The 27,339-nt window shown below is 45.0% G+C and overlaps 1 protein-coding gene across 1 annotated transcript; it reads right to left on the bottom strand.

The window, feature by feature from the left end:
- Positions 1-26,284, bottom strand: rasip1 (Ras interacting protein 1). The gene is made up of 16 exons (XM_079504831.1): positions 26,012-26,284; positions 24,053-24,177; positions 21,691-22,136; positions 20,966-21,226; positions 20,256-20,494; positions 19,008-19,166; positions 18,202-18,406; positions 16,106-16,413; positions 13,054-13,215; positions 10,454-10,494; positions 10,021-10,175; positions 7,670-7,782; positions 6,543-6,852; positions 4,736-4,899; positions 1,246-1,387; positions 1-486 (listed from the first exon to the last, which is right to left on the bottom strand). Exons 2-16 carry the CDS (start codon positions 24,175-24,177, stop codon positions 308-310), a joined length of 3,009 nt encoding a protein of 1,002 aa, XP_079360957.1. The 5' UTR covers positions 26,012-26,284; the 3' UTR covers positions 1-307.
- Positions 26,285-27,339: the final 1,055 nt, after the last annotated feature.

Raw genomic sequence — 27,339 nt, 5'->3', positions numbered from 1 at the left:
CCTTTTATTTTAAGTCAAATCAGTGGCAATATATTCCCTTACATGAACATAATCTGACTGTTAATACATGTACTGTTACTGTTGGTATTAGTTCTATACTAACTAACAAAACACTGCATCCAGGCAATGCAATACATAAAAATATGTAAATGAAAAAAAGAAGGAAAAAAATAAAAAATAAAAATAATAACTGTTTTCGTCCAGTTTACATTTTCCTATGTGTTGCTTTGAAGCATCTCCAGATATCACATTTCTACGTACAGTATGTGACACCCATCCATCCGCCATGAGACAAATTCTGGCTTGTTCAAAGCCGAGTCCTCTGATTGGCCGGGAGCTCGTCCTGGTCAAGTCCCCACAAGAAGCTCCGCAAGCGTGTCACTTCCTTCTGGAGCTCGGGGCTGGGGATTGGCTGGGACAGGTCCAGCCGAGGCGTCTCATTGGGGAGAATAAGCGGAGGATGGTCCAGGAAGCTTTCAAAGATGTCTGCAAAATGTCAGTAGAGGGAACACCATGAGAAGAAATACACCGAAATGATAGCTGGAAGGGCATTCTTTACTGGGATTATAGACACCACAATGACGCAGCGGCAGGCACAACATGTACTGTGTACTACTGACTGGAAATTGCTTTTAATGATAAAACCATGGAACAAACAATAACGATTGCTAAGCAGCTCCCAGGCTGCAAGAGTTGACATGGATATAGCTACGAGCAATGCATCCATGCCAGCCATGTCTTTGATCGAGACAGACATCTAATATGCAATGAATTGATATTGACAGTTTAACCCAATAGGTATTCCTACTGTGGGTATGTCATAAAAGACCAAATTCTGTGAAAACACGGCGAAATGTCCAACTACAAGCTGACAACGCAATGTGTCGTGAGCTTGTGGATATAGGCTATATTCGACTAAGGCCTGACTCACACGTGCACAACAGATTGATGTATAGCTGATGCATGAGACTTATTGACTGATGCAAGCTCACAATGCATTTCCAACGGGAGTCACATGGTTTGACACAACATTTGTGTTGTATGAGGGGGTCACAGTCGAAACACAGCCGAAAGCCGTACACCATGTGACTTCCATTGGAAATGCATTGCGAGCTTGCATCAGTAAACAAGTCTCATGCATCTAGCATCCAACAATGTTATATGCTAGATGCGAAGGTGTGAGTCGGGCCAAAGAGATTTGGTGTAGAGGGAAATAAGGCTGTGTGGTTGTGCTGTTCTGTTTACCTCCACTCAGCTCAGTGCCAGGGGGAGGGGCCCAGGAGGCAGGTGGCGCTCTGGCTGGTCCCAGCTTGTAATGGGTGAGCAGGTGGTGCAGCTGGGAGGGGCTTAACAAGGCGTGGTCCTCCAATAGGCTGGTCCAGGATGACTGACAAATGACAGGCAGAAGTATGAACAATCAATATGTCCTGAAAGAGGAGGAGGCTGCTGGTTCGGACAGTTAGGTAGGTGCTGTGTGTTCATACTGTACTATGGCAGCAACTAAGCGACAGGCTATAGGTCAACCTTAAAGGAAGTTAGCCTTGAAGCTACCAAGTGAGGACCGGCGTCACTTGTCGCTGTGTGACCGGTGTTGAGGCGCTGCAAATCAAAGTTGAGGTGCTGGCCTGAATGTTCTTCAGCATGCTAATGGCACGACCAAACAATCAGAAGCTTTGTTTCACCGTTTCCATTCCCATCTCTTCCATGGAAGAATAAACTATTCTCTGTTTAACCACGTCCCTGTGCTATTTACTAAACCGTACCCTTTTTATTTATGCAGTGTGGCTTGAGCAACACTTCCACAGTGATTCGGCAGCAATGTAGCCGGTCGGTCAGTCTTGTATTGGTCGTTCTGTAGCTATGGTGAACGTAATCTGAGTTCCCAGAAGTTTTATTTTTCGCCACTAGGGGGGCGAGAAAAACTTATGAACGCAGCATCAGAGCAGTGGTGGAAAAAGTACTCACATTTTTTACTTTAAGGTTATGAATGAATGAATGAATGAACGAACGAACGAACGAACGAACGAACGAACGAACGAACGAACGAACGAACGAACGAACGAACGAACGAACGAACGAACGAACGAACGAACGAACGAACGAACGAACGAACGAACGAACGAACGAACGAACGAACGAACGAACGAACGAACGAACGAACGAACGAACGAACGAACGAACGAACGAACGAACGAACGAACGAACGAACGAACGAACGAACGAACGAACGAACGAACGAACGAACGAACGAACGAACGAACGAACGAACGAACGAACGAACGAACGAACGAACGAACGAACGAACGAACGAACGAACGAACGAACGAACGAACGAACGAACGAACGAACGAACGAACGAACGAACGAACGAACGAACGAACGAACGAACGAACGAACGAACGAACGAACGAACGAACGAACGAACGAACGAACGAACGAACGAACGAACGAACGAACGAACGAACGAACGAACGAACGAACGAACGAACGAACGAACGAACGAACGAACGAACGAACGAACGAACGAACGAACGAACGAACGAACGAACGAACGAACGAACGAACGAACGAACGAACGAACGAACGAACGAACGAACGAACGAACGAACGAACGAACGAACGAACGAACGAACGAACGAACGAACGAACGAACGAACGAACGAACGAACGAACGAACGAACGAACGAACGAACGAACGAACGAACGAACGAACGAACGAACGAACGAACGAACGAACGAACGAACGAACGAACGAACGAACGAACGAACGAACGAACGAACGAACGAACGAACGAACGAACGAACGAACGAACGAATGAACGAACGAACGAACGAACGAATGAATGAATGAATGAATGAATGAATGAACGAATGAACGAATGAATGAATGAATGAATGAACGAATGAACGAATGAATGAATGAACGAACGAATGAATGAATGAATGAATGAATGAATGAATGAACGAACGAATGAATGAATGAATGAATGAATGAATGAACGAACGAACGAATGAACGAACGAACGAATGAATGAATGAATGAACGAATGAACGAATGAACGAATGCATGAACGAATGAACGAATGAACGAATGAACGAATGAATGAACGAATGAACGAATGAACGAATGAACGAATGAATGAACGAATGAACGAATGAACGAATGAATGAACGAATGAACGAATGAACGAATGAACGAATGAATGAACGAATGAACGAATGAACGAATGAACGAACGAATGAACGAATGAACGAATGAACGAATGAATGAATGAATGAATATATTAAATATTTTATTTCCGTGTCCGGACAATTTCTTAACCCATCCCACATGGGATTATCAGACACATCACATGTTTTAACATTCCAGTGTAGACAGCCAGCAACTCATAATACAACCTGATTTTAAACAAGACATCACATACAGTACATTCATGTAGACCTGCACATAGAATATATAGTAAAAAAAAAACACAGTACAGTAAAATACAGTATTGTATCAAGTATCAATACGGTGTTATGGAAAGTATTACTACAATTGGACACTGACTAGTGTCTAGTGCATCATAACCGTCTTACTTGAAATGCTTAATTAAGAATGATGAAACATGATGACACCTACAGTATGATATCTGGACGTCACAATGACGCTTGTGTCGAAAGGTCTGTGATTCAAATAGAGATGAGAGAACAGAGAACAGACTAGAAGGATGGAGTCAGGATGCTCCGATAAGAATTTTTGTGATTGGAAGGTCAAGAACAGATCTGACTCAGTCTGCTTGATGGGAAAAGGGAACATACCTATTGCTATTACGGTAAGTTCTTCTTAATTGGTCAACTAAACTTGGTCTGGGTTATTGGAAAATACGTCTTCTATACATAATGAATTGAGCTGGCTAAGGCAGAGCAGCTGAACCCCCAGTAAATCGATGTTCCTTCTGCATGGCTAGATAAAAGGGGTAGAGTTATATTATATAACCCTACCCCTTTTATCTAGCCAAGTTTTATGCTTCTCCCTACTTGTTTTGTTATTAGTATTATTTGTTTTATATTGAATTTATTTTAATTCTTTGACTTTGTTGTCTAATTTTAAAGTTAAAATAAAGTTTTTCATTCATTCGTTCATTCATTCATTCATTCAAATAAGCTGACTTGTACCTTTCATCTTTTCTGTCATCATTGAGTAATCCTCATGCAATGTAGAAATACTGTTACAAGTACAAGTCCGGTAATCAAACTTTACTTGAGTAAAAGTACAAAAGTATTCACTATGTTATCATTATGTCTAAAATATATAAAAGCTAAACAGCAGCACACAAGCATCTAGACCGGCTATTTTCAAATAGTGTTGTGTGCTTGTAGATCGGCCAAAGTTTAAATAGGGCTGAAGTGGTTAATGTATGTTTTGTAATAATAATCTAAACCTACAACGTAACTTAATAAATTGTAGTGGAGTAAAAAGTACAATGTTTGTCTCTGAGATGTAGTGGAGTAGAGGTAAAAGTATAGAGATTTGGAAATACTCAAGTAAAGTAAAAAACAAATACATCAAAAGACTACTTAAGTACAGTACTTGAGTTAAGTTGAGTAAATGCACTTAGTTTCTTTCCACCTCTGAGTGCACTTACAGTGAGCACAGGCCTATTAATAAATAATAGCAGTGAATAAGGCAGGTAAGGTGAGGACATGAATACAATGAATAATATGTACGTACTGTACCAATATAGTACATTACCTGGATGAGGCGGGTCTTGGGCACACACAGGAAGTTGACAGTGATGGACAGTTTCTTCAGGAACTCAGAGGCGATGTCTCCCAGTCCCGCCCCCTGTAGCCAGTCCAACACCAGGTCCAGGTTGGTGCGGATCTGGACCGCTCTGGACCAAGAGAACAGCCCGTCTTGGAAAGACAAAAGAAAGTGGCAAATCAAATGCCATAACCTCATTGTCAGCTCTGTAGCAGTGGCCGGCAAACTGCGCTCTTCTGGATCGGACCAGTGAAGAAACACGGGGAAGGTTGCCGTATATTAGATTAGTCGATGGGTGGCTCTTCCAAGACAGATTTTGCGCTCTCATTAGAAGGCGGGTGTAAGTGCCATCCAACCGATTCTCTTGTTTCTTTGTGTCCATGTCTCGGAGCCATAGAGTAGAATCGGCTCAACGGTCGTCTTAAATATTTTTACTTTTAACTTACTAAGCTGGGATGACCAGATCTTATGCATGTCATTGCAGGCTGACCAGGCCATACCCTTCCTAGTTTGAAAGTCCTTACTTAGCACAGTAAAGCATTGTACTGTTTGTACAGACAGTCTCTCTGCAGAGAAAGCAACCATGAGTGATCCTTCAGCCAGTGTGTTGCTCAACAACACTCAGGACAGGACACGCAGCTGCCGCATTGCAGAACCAAGAGATGTTCTGCTTCTGGATAACCACTAGTCCCAGTAAAAACACGCATAGTGCTGCAGGGCCATATCAATTATTATATCAATCTCGGGATATGAGAATGAGATATCGTGTGGAATCAGAAGCCTATATGGTGATTTCCTCTTTGTTTGTGTATTTGTGAATTGAGTATTTTATGAATTGAAAATGGTGGACCCTGTTGTAAACAAGTGCAATGCTTAATCATGGATCGCCCACAAAGTAACAGTTTCTCTATTGACTTGTGCTTTCGTTTGAAATGTACTGTGAAATAAAAAATGTCAATCAATCAATCAATCAATCAATCAATCAAACTTAGTATAAAAAAAATCACACTTGTGTGAAGGGAGGGGCTCCCACCATGTGGCTGCCGCATGAGGGCATTCATTAATTGCAGATTCACTGCCCCTATTACGTTATTATGAGACATGAATGCAGTGTTATTGTATATAAAACTAAATCAGGGGCGCCCGCTGGCCTAGTGATCCAGGTGCATGCCACATATAGGCTCTGTCCTGACAGCGTGTCGCGTGTTTGAGTCCCGTTCATGACGACCTTTGCTGCATGTCTCTCCCTTCTCTCTCTCTCGTTCCTATCCATCTTCACTGTAACTATCAATAAAGGCACAAAAAAGCCCCCCCCGGCCTGGGCCATGGCTCAGTGGTCCAGGCACCTTGGCTGGTAATCCAGTCTGGCAGTGTGCCACGGGTTCGACTCCCGATCCCGACGGCCTTTACTGCATGTCTTCCCCCCATCTCTCTCCCCATTTCCTGTCAGCCTACTGTCTGTCCCTCCATAAAAATATAAAATAAAAGGCGAAAGCCACACAAAAAAAAGTTTTAAAAAAAAAGCCCCCACCAAAAAAAACCTAAATCAGTCTCACGTCGTCATGTAGTGCTCTAAAGTAAACAAACATTAAAAGTCCATAGACTTGGCTGCCATCGCTGTAGAGGCCCCACGGGCACCGCTCTAGTATGACATCATTTCAAAAGCTTTGCATTGGAGCCGGAGGGGCTATAGCGCCCAGAAGACATCCCCACAATATTGATATCAAGGTACTTGCAAAACAATTTAGGTTCGTATATTTTGACCATATGGCATGGCCCTACACACTACGCTCACCTCTCTCGAGCAGTGTGTTGAGCAAGGAGGTGTTGGTGAAGAAGAAGAGGTAGCCAAAGGTCTGGGAGGTGAGCGGCGGAGACAGACACGCCTCCCGGGACATGAACAGCGAGCAGCGGTACACGTCCACCAGCCCTGCCACGGTGGGGGGCAGGTTGGACACGTCCTCCATCTCCCCTTGGCCTCCCGCGCCGTCCCCGCCCGCCTCGGCCTCCGGCGTCCGCGCGCCGCCGTCCTTTTCCTTGTCCTTGTCCTCGCCGCCGGAAAACGGGTTTGTGTCCAGGAGCGCGGGGAGTAGAGAGTACAGGGTCTGTGATGTGTGTGGTGGACACAAAGAAAATATGAGCCAGTGGTGGGAAAGTAAGTATCTTATACAGCAGGGGTGTTCAACTAGATTAGGGCCGGGGGCCACAATTGTAGAAAGATTGTGTATGGAACTATGGAAAATGTGTGGGTTCTCAAAATGCATTTTGTGCTCAAGCACAGTAATGAGCAGGATAATAATGTCTACACAGGTATATGCTACCTTAGAATAGATGTAGACCTATTTGACAGTGCATGGAAATGGTAAATGGTGCATTTATATAGCGCCTTTATCCAAGGCACTTGACATAGATTGTGCATTACATTCACCCATTCACACACACATTCATACACCGATGGCGGCAGAAACCATGCAAGGCACCAATCAGCACATCGGGAGCAATTAGGGGTTCAGTGTCTTGCTTAAGGACACTTCGACACTAACTCTGGGGGAGCCCAGGTTCGAACTGGCAACCTTGCGGTTACCATCCAGCCACTCTACCCCTGAGCCACCGCCGCCCCTAACATAATTGCAATTATGAATAATTGAATAATTATGAACATAATTATGAACATAATTGCCTTGACATTAACGAGCGTCAACACACGCACACGCACGCACGCACGCACGCACGCACGCACGCACGCACGCACACATCTTACTAGTTATTCTACTTTGCAGATTTGGGACATTCTGCATACTGATTGTGTTAACTATACCTTGATATCAATACTTTTACTCAAGTAACATTGTTATGCAGGACTTAACTTGCTTGTACTTGCAATGAAGTATTTGTACATGGAGGAAGGGAGAGTTCTCTCACCTTGGTGAGGTGATACACACACTGCTGGAAGGTATGCATGATGACGTCATCAAGCTGCGCCAAGGCCTCCGAACACGTGTCCATGTCGGCAGACAAAACCGGGTCTCCAGGGGCTTTGAAATAAAGACACAGTTATCCATAGACAGTACTTACTTAAAGCTGCAATACGTAAGATTTATGATTATCCTACCAGAGATTTGAACCCAGAGAGAGTAGCAACATCTCTACTGCTGAGCTAAGATTGTTGAACGCCTGCTTGAGCAGGGGCAATATAGAGCGTCGCAGTCCCGCCCCCTACCATGGCCCAGGAAATGATTATCCGTTAATTTTCCTCATAGACATTTCAGAAAGTATTTATTTAAAGACGTTTACGCCGCGGACAAAGCCAACTCGAGTCGTGACAACAAACACAATTTTTTGGGCCGAACAAATAATTAGAAAGAAGAAAAAAACGGCAGGTTACAACACTTTTTTTGTTGTTTTTCTTCTTTGTAATTATTTGTTTGCTCCAAAATATTGTTTGTGTTGTCATGAGTTGTCACGACTCGAGTTGGCTTTGTCCGCGGCGTAACCGTCTTTAAATAAATACTTTTTGAAATGTCTATGGGAAAAATGCATTGGGATTAATTTACTGGGCCATGGTAGGGGGCGGGACTGCGACGCTCTATTGCGAGCTTCATGCAATACCACTTGTCAACGAGCAGTGGTTGCCTCTACACCACATTGCGACAAGTTGTGAGCTTGTACTGTAGATTGGCTATACTTTTTGGGCTATTTCCACCGAATGGTTTAATGAGGAATTTATACTTTTAGAGATGTGGTCTGAGTGCTGTTATGGGAAGATATTGGCATTCATTAGAATGCCTCAGCCAATCACAAGGAGATGTCGGAACTACAGTATGGTATAGTAACGATTGTTATGGTGTAATGTAAAGACCCCTCTCTTTGCCCAACCGACATGACCCCTTCTTGGCCAGAAGCAGAGCCCACTCTTCTAACCCATGCGCTCTCTTTCCCTAAGCGTTCCTATTGTCAGTCAGCAAAGGAAAATAAACACAGGGAAGTGGATTGCCCCCTTCCATTCAAACAAAACCGTATAGTGCCAGCTTCAAAATGCAGTACCAAGTGTGTTACAAGCCCCGTGATATTTCCTGCTATTGTAGGGCTTGACGTTGGCATGTCTTGTGGTTATTCTAAAGGTTATGGTCTTTGTAGGAGGCAATAATAAGTTACGATGGGACCTTTTACGTTTGGCATTGTTTTTCTGGGATTGTTTTAACTGGACTGATGCCCGGCTGTAGAGCACCGAGTCGGTAACGATGGAAGTTGAAGATCCATGCCCCACCCGGCTATGCAATACCCGTTGTACCCGTGTCAGAGTACCCGCTGCAACCATCTGTCTGTGTCCCTTTTATGCCCATATATGGAGATTTCTGGATCTGTCTCTCTATGTCCCTTTATTCCTATATATGGAGTTCTGTGTCAGGCATGCCCAAACATGGAGTGTTGTGATGTCAGAAAAGGCCAGCTCCATACAGTAAATGGACCATGTGCAGGCCCAGGGGCCCTGAGCCGGTTCTGGACAACCGTGGGTCCGACCGACTCGACACCGGGCACTGCACTCCCTGTGGTGGTGTGCAACGCGTGTGTCGAATTTGAAGTCGGTGGGGCTAACGGTTCTCGAGCTACGTGGATTACAACAGTACACACACGGCTCGGACGGTTAGCTCAACCGTCTGCTGAGCCAGCCTGACCGTGTGCCGCGGGTGCGACTCCCGATCCCGACAGCCTTTGCCGCGTGTTTCCCCCCCCCCGTCTCTCTCCCCATTTCCTGTCAGACTACTTTCAACCTATCAATAAAGGCAGAAAAAGCCAAAAAAAAATCTGAATCCATTCCAAGCATTAGTTTTGCACAAAAAACACTCCTTGGGCTAAATTAGGCCATATCCACTTGACCAAATGTGCTGACCTCATCACGTTTGTGAGGCCGTTTTCCTCCCAAGGAGTGTTTTTTGTGCAAAACTAATGCTTGGAATGGATTCAGAATCATGAAAACCCCCTAGTTTCATATGTCACATGCTACTTAAAGAATGATGAAATTTGGACTTTTTTGCCTTATATAGGATGTTATGGGTATGGTCACATATTATGCTAATAACTCAATTTCCCACGGGAGTTGAATTTCAAACTTTTAGTACATGTTATTAGACACCTTTAGAAACACATTGGTGAAGAAATTTCTTGGTAACGATTTAGTTCCCAGATTTTCATAGATTTCTCTTACTAACAGTACACACACACAGACAGAAAGAGAATTGGTGCATTTATAGTTAGATAGAAGTCACCCTCACCTTCAAACTCCCACTCCCTCTCCATGGCCTCCACTTTGACCTGGAAGAAGTTGAGGAGCTCTGTGGCGTTGGACATCCAGAACATGAGGGGGCGAAGGTCAGACGACAGCTTCTGGACGCTGGGTGTGGCGATCTCCACCTCGGGATCCGTGGAGCTGCTCACAATATTGACACACGGAGGGGCTGAAATGTCATAGCGTTCATTCTCCGACTGTAACCGTGTCATTATACGGTATATTAATAACAATTAGAACTGTGTTTTTCATCACCACGACATTTTAATGTTTTCTCTAGCGAAGCCACAGAAATGTGACCCCGGGGGCCATAGCGGCACCGACTACAAAACAAAACGTGAATCAGTCAGCATGCTGTCAAGTCTCTGGAAGGCATCTCTAAACAGAGGAAACGTGACGTTGTGCAAAAATGTTCTTACTTCTGCGTGGGATGCTTATCCCCAAATTCCTTAATGTTATCCTGTAAAGAGAGGGTTGGAGGCAGAAGGGGAGGGGGGGGGAGAGAGAGAGAGAAAGAGAGAGAGAGTGAGAGTGGTCTGGGCTTAGAGGGAGGGAACAGACAGACAGAGTCTGGCCCGGCCGCCAGAACAATTACAACACATTTTCCAGCAGGAGGGAAGTGACATCAGCTCATCCTCTGTTCCTGTCCACAGTCTGCCAGGCCACAGTGAAGGGCATCTGTCTGTCTCTCTCTCTCTCTCTCTGTGTGTGTGTGTGTGTGTGTGTGTGTGTGTGTGTGTGTGTGTGTGTGTGTGTGTGTGTGTGTGTGTGTGTGTGTGTGTGTGTGTGTGTGTGTGTGTGTGTGTGTGTGTGTGTGTGTGTGTGTGTGTGTGTTATCAAACAGTATACGGCCACTACTGTTTGTTTGTTATTAAATATGGGACAGTAAACTGGGTCACAGTCTGACGGCCGGGCCTCATTGTTTTCACCAGCCTGGGTTCTGTGGTTTTGAGCACTAATATTCCTCAGTCGATATAAAAATAAACAACTAAATGATAATTAAATCAAAGGTGCGATCAGATCACTGCTACTGTAAACGAGTGTTTTGCGTAAGAACTAGTCAGAGCTGGTCAGAGCTGGTCAGGATTTCTGTCGCGGTTGCTTCCTATTCTCAACCAATCACATACTCACTTTCCTAATGTTAAAGATATAATAAGGGTCCATTTGGTTACCAACTCGTATCATTTAGCTGGGGACCACCTAGAACCCTCTCAAGGACCACTGGTTGACTAAATATCATAAGATTTTAGTTGACTAAATCTCCAGTTCATTTAGTCGACTAAAATGTATTTTGGCGGGCCTTGATGCCGTCGTAATGGCTGATTTTACACTTGCTGAAAATAGCCGATCTACAAGTTCACAACGTTCACGCGTTGTGAACTTGTAGATCGGCTATTTTCAGCATGCAACCAAGTGTAAAATGACTGGATCTCTTGTCCACTAGTCCCTTCCTAACATTTTATTAGTCTAGTTTCTATTTGTTGACGTCTTAGTTTTAGTCATCATAGCTTAGTTTCCATTTAGTTTTCGTCAGTGAAAAAAGTAAGTCGACGAAATGTTTTTGTCTTGTTGTGCTGCTGCTGCTGCTGCTGCTGCTAGGAGTTGCTGCTCAGAGCTACGACCTGTTGTACTACTGTACGTTTCAACCCTTTTCATATCAAGGCCCATTATTTATTCTGCATTTGAGCCAGGAACCACAATAACAGATTTAGCCTCTATAAGACCCAAAACTAAAGGGATATTTTTGTTATCGTTGTGATAATATTGTGTACATAATTCCATGCTGTATTTTTTCACACATGTTTCCCGCATTTGACCCATCTCTTGTAGCGGTGAGCTGCTTGCAGCCGCGCCGCGCTCGGGAATCATTTGATTACCGGTAGTTGATTTTGTGATGTAGTGCCAAAGATTGATCCAAATAACAATTCTTCAAGACACAATTGTGTTGCCTTCTTGTAAATTATTAAGTAATGGAGACTCTTGAGAGCATAAAATTAATTAATGTACGGGTCCATTTGTTTTCATTTTACGCTTTCAAGAGTTAAAGACCTATAAGGGTCTTACCACCTCTCCATCATTTAGCTGGGGACCACTGGTGGTCACCGGACCACTGTTTGAAAACGACTGTACTAGGGGGATCAGAAGGTCCCAATTGGGTTGGGGAGATGTATTATGGTCCCTCATAGTATACCTAAAAATGGATCCTCTCATCACCAAACCAAATAAATGTATTGCTCCTTTTACAAAATCGAAATGGGAACGGTGTCAATCATACACACTCCAGGTCAGTCTGTGACATAAGTTTTCTATGATATGATATCTATGTATGATATCTGTGACGTATGACAAAAGATTTGGACAAGGTTGACTCGAAGTTAATGTGTTTCCAAAAATATAAAATGAGTGGAGGTACTTCTGTGCACTGCTGGCAGTGTGCACAAGACATGTGGTGCCGATCGCTCCAGCAGTTTGCGATAGTCGCCTTTATTAATTCCTATTTATATCCAACATTTATTTGTAAATACATTGTTTTATTTAGATCGTCTTGTTCCACTTCTGCTTTGGCAATGTCAACGTACGTTTTCTCATGCCAATAAAGCTCCTTTGAATTGAATTGAATTGAATTGAATTGAATAGTCGACAGACGGACGCCGGACGGACAGACAGACAGACACTCAAGACAGACAGGCGCGCACAGCCGCACACACACACACACACACGTGCACATGCACACACACACACAGACACACACCGACCGTCTTATAGACATCTGTCTAGACTCCTGCAAGAGCCCCGTCATGAAACTACTTTCATTCAATTAGCGAGTTGTCCTGGCTGAGCTAATAATAACCCAGTATGTGCTCTCACACCATGATCTTGTAAGAGTCATCAGTGTTCTTCAAAGATTTCAAATGAATTCCATTCCAGCCACTCTTGGATCCTGACCTGGTTATCGTGTTAGGGTGGACCCGTGGCTCTTCCCTTCATCATAATACAAATATTTCTCATCATAACTCACCCACACTATTCCTTTGATCAGATTGGCCGCCTTGAGCAGTATCTGGGGTGTGAGAGCAGGGTCAAGATGCTTGGAGGCGTGGTCTATGATGATTGACAGGAGGTAGGCAGGGGCCAAGGGCCCAGCACCGGAGTCTGGGGATGAGTTTTTGGAGATGATCTCCTACGAGGGAAAATTGTAGGGACACATTTTTAATTGGTGCCATGCTTCGATTTTCACATTTGACAAGTTAGGCTTTTTTCCCCTTTTTTATAATGTATTTCTTTTACATTTTATGCTTCATTCAGATACAGTATGAAAACGGGAAAGTCAGGAAAGGGCAGGAGAGAGAAGGGCATTACTGACACGCAGTAAAGTGCCTCAGATTCAAACCGGGGTCAGGTAGACAGGTGCGTCTGAAGAGTGCAAACTGACTGTGAAAAGTGGAGTGAATTAGTCATCAAATGGCAGCAGGTGTGGGGAATTCGACAGGTGTGAGGAATTTTCCAAATCAAGCTTAGGCTAGGGTTGCCATGGTAATCAATTCACTCATTTGGGCCACGGCCAGAGCCTTCTGGTCCTGAACAACCACGCCTATCCAACTGACTCGAGTGGACATGTGTGTAATGAATTAGAAGTCGCTCGGTGGAAGACACGTGGATTACAGACATACGCACATACAGAGGTTCCCTGCATTTATTTGAACTTTGCTGATTTTCAACCTGAATCCTATAAATTGTTCTCTGGCGAGGTTGAAAAGTGAAAATCTGACATACCGGTAATAATACAATGTGTTCCGTGTCTCGAGAGCTCACTCACAAAGGCATAAAACAAATGCAGTCAACCTACATGAAACAAAGTCGTCCTTTAACCCCTTGTACTGAGAGTTGATCCTTGGATTACTGGACCACAGTACTAAGTCCGCTAGTATCCCTCTACACAGTACACACCAAATTACTTTGTGGGTGCAGGCCTTTGGTCCGACGCACCAAGGGCTCCATTTTCGTCACCGCTAAACCCCTTATCCCTAAACTTCTTTGCCTTTTTTACTATTTTGAAAAACATTTTTGAATAGTTCAACTAGCCAATCTACATTGACACATTGTGAGCTTGTAGACATTTTAATTATTCAAAAATGTTTTGCAAAATAGTAAAAAAAAGGCAAAGAAGTTTAGGGATAAGGGGTTTAGCGGTGACGAAAATGGAGCCCCAACAGTCCGACACCCTACCCCAAACCCTAACTGCGCGCGGAAGCCACGGGTGAGTCTTAACCGGCCACGCATGTCGGAGCCACAGGTGACTGTTAGTATGTCAGACCAACGTATGCACCCCTGACTATGCAACTCGTTGTGAGCTTGTAGATCGGCTATTTCCTCACCCCCCAGAGCAGGGACGACATGGTTCATGTTAACCAGGACAGTAAACCTCTTCTCACGATGGAGCGGCCAACGGTTAAGTTCAAGGTGTGTAAAGGGTCAGCACTACGGTGATAATAAATCCTGTGAAGCTCAGACGTTCACGTTAGAGTGAAGTGTAAGAGGGAGACACATCATGGCCCTGAGATAAGAAGAGAGGGTGGAAGGAGTTTATAGAAACGTCTCGGTAAAAAGAAACGGGGGCCTATCAGAGTGAGCAGAGGAGAACTATGTGATGGGCTGCGGCCGAGTCAGGGGAGGATGGAGATGTGAGACACATGCGGCATCTTGAAGAGATGACGTTTTTAATTTGAAAACAAATTCTCACAACCTCCGTTCCCTGAACCTGCCACATTTTTACCGTCCCTCAGCCAACCGCGGAATTTGGGAGGACGGCTTGTAGTTGTTAAGCTCTGCGGTGGAATCGGCTCCAGAATGTCATGAAACTGGAGCACTTACAGTAATCCCTTTGGACGATTTTAAAAGTTTTCTTCGGACATTAAACCAATGTCCGCAACGGTTTTACATTGTATTCAAGTGTTTTATGCATTTTGTGTTTTGCTTTGTGTTTTTATTATAATCCTATGTTGTAATCCCAACCTGATTGCTTTCTTGGCCAGGCCGCCCTTTTCAAAAAGAGATCTCAATGGAACTTCACCCAGGTTAATACAAGTGAAATACCAAAGAAATACAGTTGGAAATGGAAGATAGAGAGTGATTCTTCTTTTTTTTTTTTCCCACGGTTTTGCAACCCATTTTTTTCACCCAGTGTAAATTATCTAATGTAATCCTGGGCGCTACACTTCCTCTGCCAACCTGGGCAGCAGACTGACCTCATGCTTCCTTCTATGCATGAGGTGTCCAAGCTGCTTCTTTTCACCTGACAGGGGGGAGTTTCCCCGGCCGGACGTAACGCGTGGAAGGAACACGTTATTCGGACCAGTTCCTTTCCCCTCCATCAGGCGCCCCAGGCTGGCCAGGGGGAGGCATAGAGAGTGATTCTAACTGTGAGCATGGAATAAATGGTCACGCCCCCCTCCTACTAGTAGTAGGGGATAAAGTCAGTTTTAGACCGCCAGGAGGGGCGCCGTCTCAAGCGAACTTGAGCCACGAGCACGCTAAAGCGTGCAAGTTGGTGTGTCGAATGTTGCGAAGCTTTCTTAGCCGACTCAGCCCCGTTGGAGTTGCAACCCGGTAAGCACAGAATAGTAAATCATGCTCTGGCGACTGGCGAGAGCGGTTGCCCCCCGACTGCCACTCAAAGTGGCTACATGGCCAATCACAGCGTGTCCTTGGCACAAGTGCACTGGCCAATCACAGCGCGTCCTTACTCAAACGCGAGGAAGATCCCATGCTCGCATTAAATGGTAAATGGTGCATTTATATAGCGCCTTTATCCAAGGCGCTTTACATAGATTGTGCATTACATTCACCCATTGATACACCGATAGCTGCGGAAACCATGCAAGGCACCAACGAGCACATCAGGAGCAATTAGGGGTTCAGCGTCTTGCTCAAGGACACTTCGACACTAACTCTGGGGGAGCCCGGGTTCGAACTGGCGACCTTGCGGTTACCATCCAGCCACTCTACCCCCTGAGCCACCGCCGCATTCTGACTGGAACTGGAGGGTTGTCATCATCATCACCATGTCTCACCTGCAGCAGCGCGTCGGCGTGCCGGGGGTGGAACTTGAGGAGGGCCTCGGTGGATCCCAGGTACTGCCTCAGGGCCTCCTGGCGGTCCACCAGCCCTGACGGGCAGCAGGGCGTGGAGGAGGCGGCGTCCGCCTGCTGCCAGGGCAGAGCCAGCGCCAGCGGAGGAGCCGGCGTCACTCGGGGGTCGCGGTACAGGAAGAGGAAGTGGCCTCCCAGCCCGATCACGTCCCCCGGCTTCAGGACGGCGTCCCTGTAGAGGGCCGCGCCGTTGTGCGTCACGGCCCCTCCTCTGTAGGGCCGCATGAGAGCTGAGGACACAGAGGGAGATTGTCTACTTTAGCATTATGATGGACTATAAGATGTGTCTGTGTTCTTGCCGTCAGTGTCATATCTGGGACTGCTTTCCTGTCCCCTTTACTCAAAACTAAATGTGGAGAAACCAGCGTTCAGTTTAGATCACCAAATATCTGGAACAATCTCCCAGAAAGCTCTTTTAAATCAAAGCTGAAAGACGCATATTTTCTTCCGCTCCCTTTTATTGAGGCTTTTGATTAATTCTCATATTTGTATCTGTTTTATTTGTGAGCTTATTCTAATTTTCTATTTTCTTAACCCCTGATTCTTTTTATTGCATTATGAAATAATACAATTAATTGTAATTAAAAGCACAATTTTGTGTAAATCACTTGCCTTGCTGTTGAAATGCTCGGCTATACAAATAAACTTGCCGTGCCTTCAAGCCTTTGATCCAGGCAGCCGCAGTCCAAACCTAACAGACCGATGTTATCACATATCCTAAGTGCTGCACTCAATTCAACAGACATGCAGACAGCAACCGCCCATGCTGCTACTACACTGCACCACCATTTGCTCCGCTTTGCGTTGTTTTGTTTGATGTGTCTCCTTTGTTTGTGGATGCTGTTTATCTGCCATGCCTTGCTGGCAACCCAAACTCCTTATCTTCCTCATGACACACGCAGCACAGTACAACTGATCTGAATTCTGGGGTTCTGTGCCACACCCTGTTTTGATTGCAGCGCAGACATGATGAACGACTCTATTTTCTTTTTGTTAAGCCAGAGTAGACAGTCCGCTTCACCCTGCACTTCAATTTTTTTTATGGTTTGGATGGTTCTCAAACATTTCATGCCAAGTTCCCACAAATTGTTATGTATTTGGCCATACCAGAATATATCTGCGTTGTTAATGTTAAAAAAAATCGAAATGTTTCAAAAATAAACAACAATCTCACAACAAAGCCTTCAGATCTGCTAGCCGAAGTATAAAATAGAGTTAAAGTGGTTAAATTGTTGTGCTGGTGGGGCCCCTGGAACCCCCAAGGGGCTGATAAAAACAATATTGACTCTTTTTTTCAATATTGCATATTGATACCTGATTGGTGGGCAGCGAAATCCAATCACAATTCACAACCGAGGAGGGCCAGACCAAATCTGCTTTGCACTGGCAGATTCGTCCTCGGAACCCACTTTGTGAAATACCGTACTTGTTTGGAAGGCATTTCAACAAACACTGTGTTGGCTGTGTTCAAAGGAGGGAAGCGGACTGGAGAGGGAGATCTCTGTTGCAATAGTTTTCAAGGTTTGTTATGTTTAGTGTTTTGTCCTGTCCATGTTAGGTGTATGTAATTTGTTCAGTTTTACTGTTTACATGTACAATAATGTTGTGACATGTATCTGTGTTGGGAGCCCCTTGAAAACGAGATGGTTCATCTCAAGGGGTCTTTTCCTAATAAAGAAACTTGAATCAAATAGTGACTCTGTTCATCATTCTGATGAAGACTCTGACAAAGCGTTAATCTATCATAAAGCCCTGACTGCAGACTTCTATTTTTATATTGCCTTATCACTGATGGTCCTACACCTGCCGTCCAGCAGATATGCCAGTTAAATTCTTTCTTTAACAGCGTGTTCATCCCCATGTGTTACATCTTTTAATTTCACTGGTGGAAGTGGAACTCGGTTCTCTTGGTCAACTTGTGGGTCTGAAGACAAATGTATGACTTATGGCAGGCCAGGCATGAACTGAACAAGAGGCCTGTTGTACAGCTGGAGCCTCATTTTGACGGTGTTCCATACCTTGTCCGGAGGGTGTCTCGGGAACAGCGGAGTCTCTCCTGACCAGCAGGTGTCTAGCCAGGAGGTCAGGTGCGGACAGGAAGGTGTCCACCTTCAGCGGCCTCTTCCCTTTCCTCTCCCTCTCTCGGTCCTTCTCGCGCTCCCTCATTGTGGGCTTCCTCCCAAACACGTGTGTTTGCCCCACCATGATGTACAAAACAAAATCCTGAACATAAACAACACAGATAGGGAAGGAGAAAGATAAAGAGCAAGGGAGACACAGAGAGACAGAGAGAGAGAGAGGACGGGAGGTCTGCTGTTATCTTCTAGGCTCTGTGCTCACGGTAATCTCCAATCTTCCAGATGTTAAGTTGCGCAGAAGGCAGGCCGATAAGGTATGAAGTGTGTCACAGTTTGCGACAATGGGGACCTGTGTGAGGTCATTGTGCGAGATGGAGTGATGACCACAGAGGGGTTTTGTGCTGTCTGTGGAGGTATTGTTGAGGTATTGTGTTGCTGTGGAGCTTGTTTTGTGCTTGGCGTTGAATGGGAGAGGCTGTGTGAGAAGGATGGAAACAGTGATGGTATGTGGCGATTAGGGAACATGCAGGTATGATGTCATGCGTTATGGGGTGTGCACGCGTGTGTCCCCCGAGCGCGTTCGGGGCATCCGTGCGCACATCCATGAGTGAGTCTAGAGGCGCGTGAATGCTCACTGTACTGAAGGCCTACTTTTGATGTGTTTATTGTGGTGTTGGCTGTATACGTGCGTGCCGGCCTGTGTGTGTTTGTGTGTCTTATATATCATCTGACGGTGCCCGTCTTGCCTTGCTCTGGTCGTAGCCCTGCAGCAGAAGGAAGTAAGGACGATCCGTGGGCGGAAGGATCAAGCTTTGGGACATCACTTCCAGGTCACAGCTGGAGTAGTCCTTCTCTTCTTCTTTGGGTGGTTCCTTCATCCAGCTCACCTTGCCTTCACTCTTAGCCTTCAACACGTGATTTTAAAAAGAAGTGAAAAATAAATAGTAGCTAATTTGCAATGCGAGCCGAGAGCTTGTAAATTGACTATTTTGTCAAATATAAAACCTGACTTAAGTGGTCAAAGACCAGACCCTCAAACGTACAAACCCCACAGACCAGGGGTCTTCAACATGTTTCAGACACCTCACTACATTGTATAAAGTTGTGTTGCAGATTCAACTTTTTCAAAGATTTCATAGATAGCTTCATAGACTTGTTTGACAACTTGTCAAACAAGTCTATGCAGCTATCTATGAAATCTATGAAAAAGTTGAAGCACTGTCATCTGTGTTGGATTCATGTCATTTTCGGACAGTTCACCACTTAAACCCTCAATATTTAGAAAACTTCATCTGCTCCTTTCCCCCTCTACACCGACCAAACCTCTGTCAAAAATCTGCAAGCTCACACCGGTGTTGTGTGCTTGTAGATCTGCTATTTTCGACTAATGTTCCCCTCAGAAAAGGGATGTTAGGGGTTCAAGTGGTGAAAAAACAAGTTGCTGTCACAGAAAGAGTTGGCGGCCCCGGCTGTAGTAACTCTGAGGACCCCCTAGGGGTCCCGGACGCCCTGCCCTGTTGAAGACCCCTAAAGTAGTAAAGGAGGCTGAAAACAACAGCCAAAAAAGAACACGCACATCCAAGTGCCTACTAGGCTGGGCGGGAACCCCTTTTGGTGTTAGCATCATGTTATGCTTTAGCTATTGAAAAATAGCATATCTACAAGCTCATAGCGCGTCACCGAGTGGCGCGCTACGAGCTTGTAGGTCTGCTATTTTTGAAAAATCGAAGAACGACTGACATAGAAACATAGCTTTTTCAGAAAACTGTCAGGATTTAGAAGACATTTTTAGAATCTCATCTCAGGTCAAAATGAGTTAAACATTCACAAGTCAATAATGAAAGAAATCTGCACACCATTGTTTTTGCTCCCAGAAATGTCTCTACTTAAATTTCTGGGAGCAGAAAATGGTGTGCAGATTGTTTTTCATGTATTTACTGTCGCAGACCCCTGCCACAGAGTGATACACCTCCATGTTACACTGTGTTCCTCACCTCTGCTCCAGGCATCATGCTCACAATGTTCTTCCGGTCGTGCATCCCTCCACCGTTGTTAGGGAGGTCACCGGAGCGACGGGTGTTGTTGCCGACGTGGTTTCCTTGGCGACGGCGCAGGCTGATGTTCATTTCGCTGATGCTCCTCCTGAGCTCGGAGTTCCTGGGGCGGTGGCCGCGCTCGCTCTCCTCCGGCTCGCCCCCCGAAGAAGACATCCTGCCCCGCCTCCAGCGCACGCCTGGCAACCCAGACAACCACAGCACAATTTAGCTGAGTTTAGTTTTGTGTGATTTCGTGTATTTACTTCGTCGATTACTTGTACACTGATGTATGGTGTGTAGAGTAGTGGTGGTTCTCAAACGACCCCCAAATTGATTTGGGTATTTGGCACATATTCTTCAAGATTCTTCAAAGACTTTCAAAGATATTAAACCTTTTGCAACAGCCGAAAAATAGAATGGGGCTTAAGTGTTTAAACTGTTAAACTGTTAGTTAGCTGGGGACCGCCCCTGAACTCCCTCAAGGACCCCTGTAGGTCACCAGACCCCACCTTTGAGTACCAGTGGTGTAGAGTGCTTTGTAGTACTAATATTTGAAGGTGAGAATGTTTTATTTGCCTTATGACAACATCTCACCTGGGTTAATTCACGTTGAACAAGACAATGTTTCTGCACACATCCATTCACATGTAAGACAGAACTAGATCTACCTTGGTAATTCTCCCCCTCCCTCTCGCGCTCCTTCTCTCTCTCACTCTCGTTTCTCTCGTACTCTTCCTTCCGCTGGATTTCGAAGCGGCGCTCGAATCCGTCTTTGGGCCGCCACATGTCCACCAGCAGGAGGGGACATTCCCACGGGGCCACGCCTCTCCGACACTCCGTCTCCCATTGGACGGCTCCACCTGGCAGCTGCGTGGGCTTTCCGATGACATCACACAACAGGAAGTCCTCAGGGTTGTGTTTCTGGAGAACTAGTGGGAGGTGGAAGGGAAGCCAAGGCACAACATTCTCTGTTTGTGTTTTCCAGTCATTTCCAGTTATGTTTTCTTTAACGTTTTGAACAAACCAGTACACAAACTGTAATGATCGTAGCGAGGGTTAAAAATGAGAAAAATGGCCGCCCTCTGGCCTCTACTAGGGCTGGGCAATAAAAACCATATCGATATTAACAAAACCAACTTAATCTTGCTCCTGTACATTAATTGAATACTCCAGAAGCAGGATCATTTTATTTATTTCTTATTATATATCAACAAATCAACACAAAAACATTAAAAAATATATTTTTTTTATAATTAACCAAATCAATTAGTCTGATTAACCACTGTCTTATCCCAATATTATACTTCCTTGTACAATGGTGTCATACAAACATTGCGAAAATAGTCGATTTACAAGTGGATGCGTGGTTGTGAGCTTGAAGATAAAATGTTACCTGTATCCTCTGCCTCGTCCCTCTCCCGCTCTGTGTAGCGCGTGATGACCTGGGCGATGAGCTGCCTGGCGGTGGAGTGAACGTTGGCTAGCAGCGAGCGGTAGTTGGCCCCGCTGGAGAGAGCATCTCCGTAGATCTTGATGAGGCCGGGGGCCGAGGACGAGGCCGGGGGCAGGTAGTGGTGGGACGAGGGCGCGGCCGAGTGGGCCCATAGCTCTCTCTGGCTCTCCCCCACCGCCCGGTCACGGTCGCTGTTCGAGCGCCTCCCGAGGAAGAGGTGTGACAGGCGCTTGGCGCGCGACTGGGGCCCGGCGGCGGGCCGCGGCCGGAGGAAGGCCGGGGAGGGGGACGGGGATGGGGCCGGGGAAGCCAGGGAGGGGGTGGAGGCGGAGAGGGAAGAGGAAGGGGCCTCGTGGAGCGAGGCTGCGTCAGAGCTGGTGGTGGATCTGAGGAGGACCAGAGGGCAGAGGGGAAGACAGATGGAGAGGAAAGGGGACTGGTCAGCTGTGAGTTATGACTTGACTGCACATGCACGACATGGACGAGAATAACAACAGTCAGTGGGAAAGTGTGCAGGGTTCAGTGGGCACTGGGGCAATATTCTGCCCAGGGTTTGATTTGCTGAGGGGGGATGGGAGAGAAAATATGCCTCTGCTTTAGATTGTTTGTTATGACATCCAACGCCTATAGCTGTATTGTAGCAGCTAATGCAAGATCATTTTAGCAGATACACTAATTGTCTCCACCAGGCCGAAGGCATGGGGAGAGAGTATGTTTTGCACTCCGTCCGTGTGTGTGTGTGTCCGTGTGTGTGTCCGTCCGTCCTTCCTTCCGTCCGTCTGTTACCAGCTAATCTCCGGCACCGTTAACCCAGTCGATGCCAAACTTTGCACACACACTCCCTGGATGCCAACGATGAACCTCTGCCCCACATTTTCCAGAACGGCCTGTTATAGCGCCACCATGAGGCAGCTTTTCACATTTTTACCTAAAACTGCACCGATCTGCGTGAAACGTTGCATGCACACTCCCTAGAGGCCAAGGACAAACCTTTGACCTGCATTTTCCGCATCTGCCTTTTATAGCGCCACCAGGAGGCCGACTTTTGTAAAACACATTTTTTGATATTACTCCTCCAGATTCTGTCCAAAATCTCACAAATCGATCCACAGTATCTCTATGGTCATGTGCTCAAGTCTGATCTGTCCGATATTTCATAGTCCATCCTAATTGGCTATAATTGGCTTTCACAGTTTGCAAGATTGCCCCGTTTTGAACAAAAGCCTCAAATCATGAACGCAGCATGCAATTTACGTGAAATCTTTCACACATTTTCTTACTAGGCTGAGGAATATATCCCACCCTTTTCACATTGGCCTGTTATAGCGCCACCAACAGGTTGATATTACGTTACACGTTTATATTACTCCTAAACATTTTGCCAAACATCTCACACAGTCCTATCCTCCTGGTGGAGACCTGTGCCCAGAAGGGCACTTTTTCTAGTTTACAATAGTCCTTACGTACTTAAAACATTCCAATACGTAAACAGAGAATGACCTTGTGTGTGAATTCTGTGAAGCAAATATTAATAAACAAGGTGATCATTTATTCAACTAAGGAGAGGTCAATTATATGACCTCTCCTTTTCCCCCTCTACGCCAAATACTGTATGTTCGAGAAAATAGGTGATCTACAATCACACAACGTGTTGCGACTCGTTGTGAGCTTGTAGCTCGCCTATTTTCTCTGAATGTTCACTTGCTCGGAATAGGCTCTATGCACACAGAATAACTCTTCCTACTTCCGGCCCCCTTCCCTACTTCCTTCACAGGTGTTACCGATGATGACCAATTAAGGCTCTGTTCCATTTAGTGTACAGTGGTTCTCAAAGTGGTTTTCAAGGACCCCCATGACTCTTAGTTACACACCCGTCCCGTCCACTTGGAACCCACTCAAGGTCACTTTGAGACCCATTGGTGGAGCAGAGTATTTCCAGTGAGCCAACATTCACAATAGTAGCACCCTGACTCTGTTTGACCAGAATGGAACAGAGCCTTCAGCCTTCATCAGTAATAGCCTGGTAATAAGCCAGACCGAACCTTTGACTGACAGTAGCTCTGACCAATTGCGTCAAAGAGATAATGTTTGAACCCGCCCCCCAGGAAACAAGATCCATACACAGCTTCTCCAGACTCAAATACCACACGACAGTGTGATTTGAGTCTGGCTTATTAGCCAGGCTACATCAGTAACACCTGTGAAGGTAGTAGGGAAGGGGCCCAAGTTCTTTCCAAAATGGTTGCTGTGCATATAGAGCCTATTGGGAGGCCAGGGTACGTTTACAGAGCTCCAGACTGACTTGACTGAGATAGAGCTGGGCCAGCGGCCCCCGAGCTTGGCAAGGTGTTTCCGGGGAGAGTTGATCCAGAGACCCACTGGGAAATGAAGCTTTCTGCTGAAGCGGGGACTGTCAGACCCCTCCATCTAAGAGGAGGAATGGGGAGAGACAGAGATATGACAGAAAGACGAGAGAGGCGGGTGAGCGTGGTCGATGAGTGAGAAAGACAAGAGGAGACACAGAGAAAACAGTTAATACATAAATATGTTTATGTTTGGACTCTCTAATCCACTGGTTCCTAAACACTGGGTTGGGACCCATTTGTGGGTCACGGACACATTTTTGTGGGTCCTTTTATTTTTTTCATTATTATTTCAAAACCTTTTCAAAAAAACATTTTAAAAAAAAGCATAACTTTTCATGAAACAAATTAAATATTTTTTTTCAGTATAAAATTTTAATTTGATCAAAGAAAATCAAAGAAATGTCATAAATTAGAAAAGAAATGATTAAGAAGTAGTGAAAATAGCCGATCTACAAGCTTTGTTTGTAGATCTTTTTGTAGATATTTTCACTATAGTTTGGATCCCGGGGCAAACGCCTAATCTCTCTTTTGGTTCTCCACCTGAAAGGTTCGGGAACCACTGGTATAATCTATGGTTGTGGAGATAATCTGTCCCCTGCATTATGCATTATGGTGAGGAATGTGTTTCAGCAACGCCAAGGCGGAAACAATGTAACAATAGCATGACCTCATCACGCAGAAACACCAACAGGATAACTACAGTAAACGGTCAACACGGTGTCACTCCAAAACAAGCGGGGAAAAAAACAGAGCTCAAATCTCGTTAACGGTGCATCTCTCTTCTAAATATAGACCCTAGTCGTTTCTGTAGTCTCCAAACAGGAAGCGTGTTTTGTTTTGTGAGACTCAGGTCCAGCTGTTGTGATGAAAGGGAAGTGCCTGCTCTAACGGACACAGGCCTGTCTGGCCTTCAATCTGATCAAGGCTCTAAAGCAGTGCTTCTCAAACTTGTTCATGTCAAGTTTTTCCATGTACAGTTTGGCGGTCCCTAAATTGTAGTATTTGGCCCCCCATTTGAAATAGATTTGTGCCAGGGACCCCTATACAAGATTTGTGTGTTGTTAAAATGCTTCAAAATTATTCAAAATTGTTCAGGGTGTGTAGATGTACTGCAGATGTACAGTAGGCTATACTGTAGGTTTAAAGTGGTTCAACCAATATATTTTAACTGTATGGGGTTCAACTGATTTTGATGCTAGATTTCTAAACAAATTTAGCTGGGGACCCCCTGGAACACCCCCAAGGACCGCCTGTCGGTCCCCGGACCCCACTTTGAGAACCAGTGCTCTGTTTCCTTCAATACGATGGCTCACTGAATCACCGCACACATCACAATGACAAGCATCACACTTGGGGTTTCCTCTGTACTACAGGTGGGATTTGGAGAGGTTACGTTATAGTCATTAGTACAGTAAGTGTTCACACCTGAGTCAAACGTTTAATACTGCTTTATTTATTAAACATTCACTAGTTCGTTAGCTGAGCTTGTTAATTTATGTTTTTATTTTTTGTGTAAAATAATTTATAATAGAGCTCAAATGTGATTTATGTCAAAATGTTTTAACCTGCACAGTTTACAGTAGTTGTTAAGTTTCTGTGTTGACCAGTTATATACTACCGTGTTCTATCATTGTGCAAATAAGATAACATAATCTAAACTGTTATGAACTGATAAGACTTTGGATCAAACATGAAACCCTTGAATTGTGCATCCATATCTCAGCCATCGCTTTCAATGTTATTCTTCTGTACAGGAAGTATAGATTAGGTTGTCATTGGGTCCCACATACTGTAGTCGTAGACTCGTAGAACATTGTGAAAACTATAGAAATCAAACATTAATAAAATATAGTGTAGGGCAGGCTATAGACATTTGAGGTTTTGTAAACACTTACCCACAGCCTCTTCTGATGTGTTTTCTAGTGTATATAACAGATATCCTTTGCAAGAGATGTTGGCCAGGCTAAACGCAAATACGCAACTGAAAGCAAATTAAAAAGAGAGCAATTTTCTCTCTCCCCACGACAAAAACTCCATCTTTCAAAGGTCTCCGCCTGTCACTTATCAATGTACCCTTCACTAATACTCACTGTCCATTACTTTTAAAGACAGAATAGCTTCTACTTTGCTTTCTTCCCCCCCACAATCCGGACCAAAAGTGCTCCCTCTCTCTCCCCTTGGTTTCTCTGCCTCTCTGGGTCTATAGATAGAGAAACTGGCCTATTGTTCTAAGTGACAGAATTTCCTTCCTTTGCTGTGGACAACACCTATATCCTGAGTGAGAGAGAGAGAAAGAGGGATAAAATGGGGAGAGAGCGACAGAAGGGGAATTTACACACACACATACAGGTCTTTAAGGTCTTGTTTGCCATATTGTATATACTGTATTTAAACAACAAACATAACATAGTTAAGAACAAGAGAGGCGTTAATTCAATGGAGGCCTTAGGGCCGATTCATACTCCTATTTTACCGCTGTAGTGCCGAAATGATTTCGGCTCGTCAGAAATTTTCAGTAGCACCGAAGAGCTGACTTTAGGACGGTACCCGCCCCCCCGAACCTCAAATGACGTCACATTGTAGGCTCTACAGAGCCGAACCGACTTTTATTCGGCTCTAAAATAGGAGTATGAATCGCGCCTAACTCCTCTCCAAACTGGCTAACTGGGAGCAGTCGTATATCCTGCAGCGTTTCTGGGAAACAAAATCCAGGCAGGGAGACGATGAGGCCTATATCGACCAGTGAATCTGGACAATGCCTTAAAAAGGTACAGCAGACTGAGTAGAGCATATATTCCCCATTCTAAAAATTGTGTAAATATGCAGCTACAGTAAGACTACAAATATCAAACAAGCTTTGTCTCAATGAGAAATAGATGGGAGAGAACTTTGTCTGGTCGTCTCTCAGCAACATCACAATACAAACAAACAAAAAAAGAGTTTGGAGTCCAAATGAGACGTTTTCGTGTCTGGAAGTAGTGATACCCACTCAATTGGAAAAGACACATTATGACACTGAATGATGAAATTCTGATAATGAATATTGAGTTGATTGACATTTCTGAAAAAGAGATGTCAACATTGTTTATGTCTAGAGAAGGGCTCTGTTGTAGCTTTTAGTTTTGCTGAAAAGAGGATGGAGGAAACGGCGAGACAGGAAGTTAGAGGGACAGAGACACCTGCGACCTTTGACCTCATCTACTACAGGAAGATGGTGACAGGA

This window comes from Electrona antarctica (genome assembly GCF_951216825.1).
Source record: "Electrona antarctica genome assembly, chromosome: 6".
Classification (NCBI taxonomy): Eukaryota; Metazoa; Chordata; class Actinopteri; order Myctophiformes; family Myctophidae; genus Electrona; species Electrona antarctica.
The sequence above is the reverse complement of the archived record's forward strand: the minus strand, read 5'-3'. Positions and strand labels throughout refer to the sequence as shown.

What these genes read in the sequence shown, in the direction of transcription:
- rasip1 (XM_079504831.1), bottom strand. Translation starts at nt 24,177, where the DNA reads ATGGAGGGGTCTGACAGTCCCCGCTTCAGCAGAAAGCTTCATTTCCCA. An exon ending in GGAGGGGGAGAATTACCAAG is followed by an intron (nt 20,495 to 20,965) that starts GTAGATCTAGTT and finishes CTGGGTTGCCAG; the next exon opens with GCGTGCGCTGGAGGCGGGGC. An exon ending in GCATGATGCCTGGAGCAGAG is followed by an intron (nt 19,167 to 20,255) that starts GTGAGGAACACA and finishes CACGTGTTGAAG; the next exon opens with GCTAAGAGTGAAGGCAAGGT.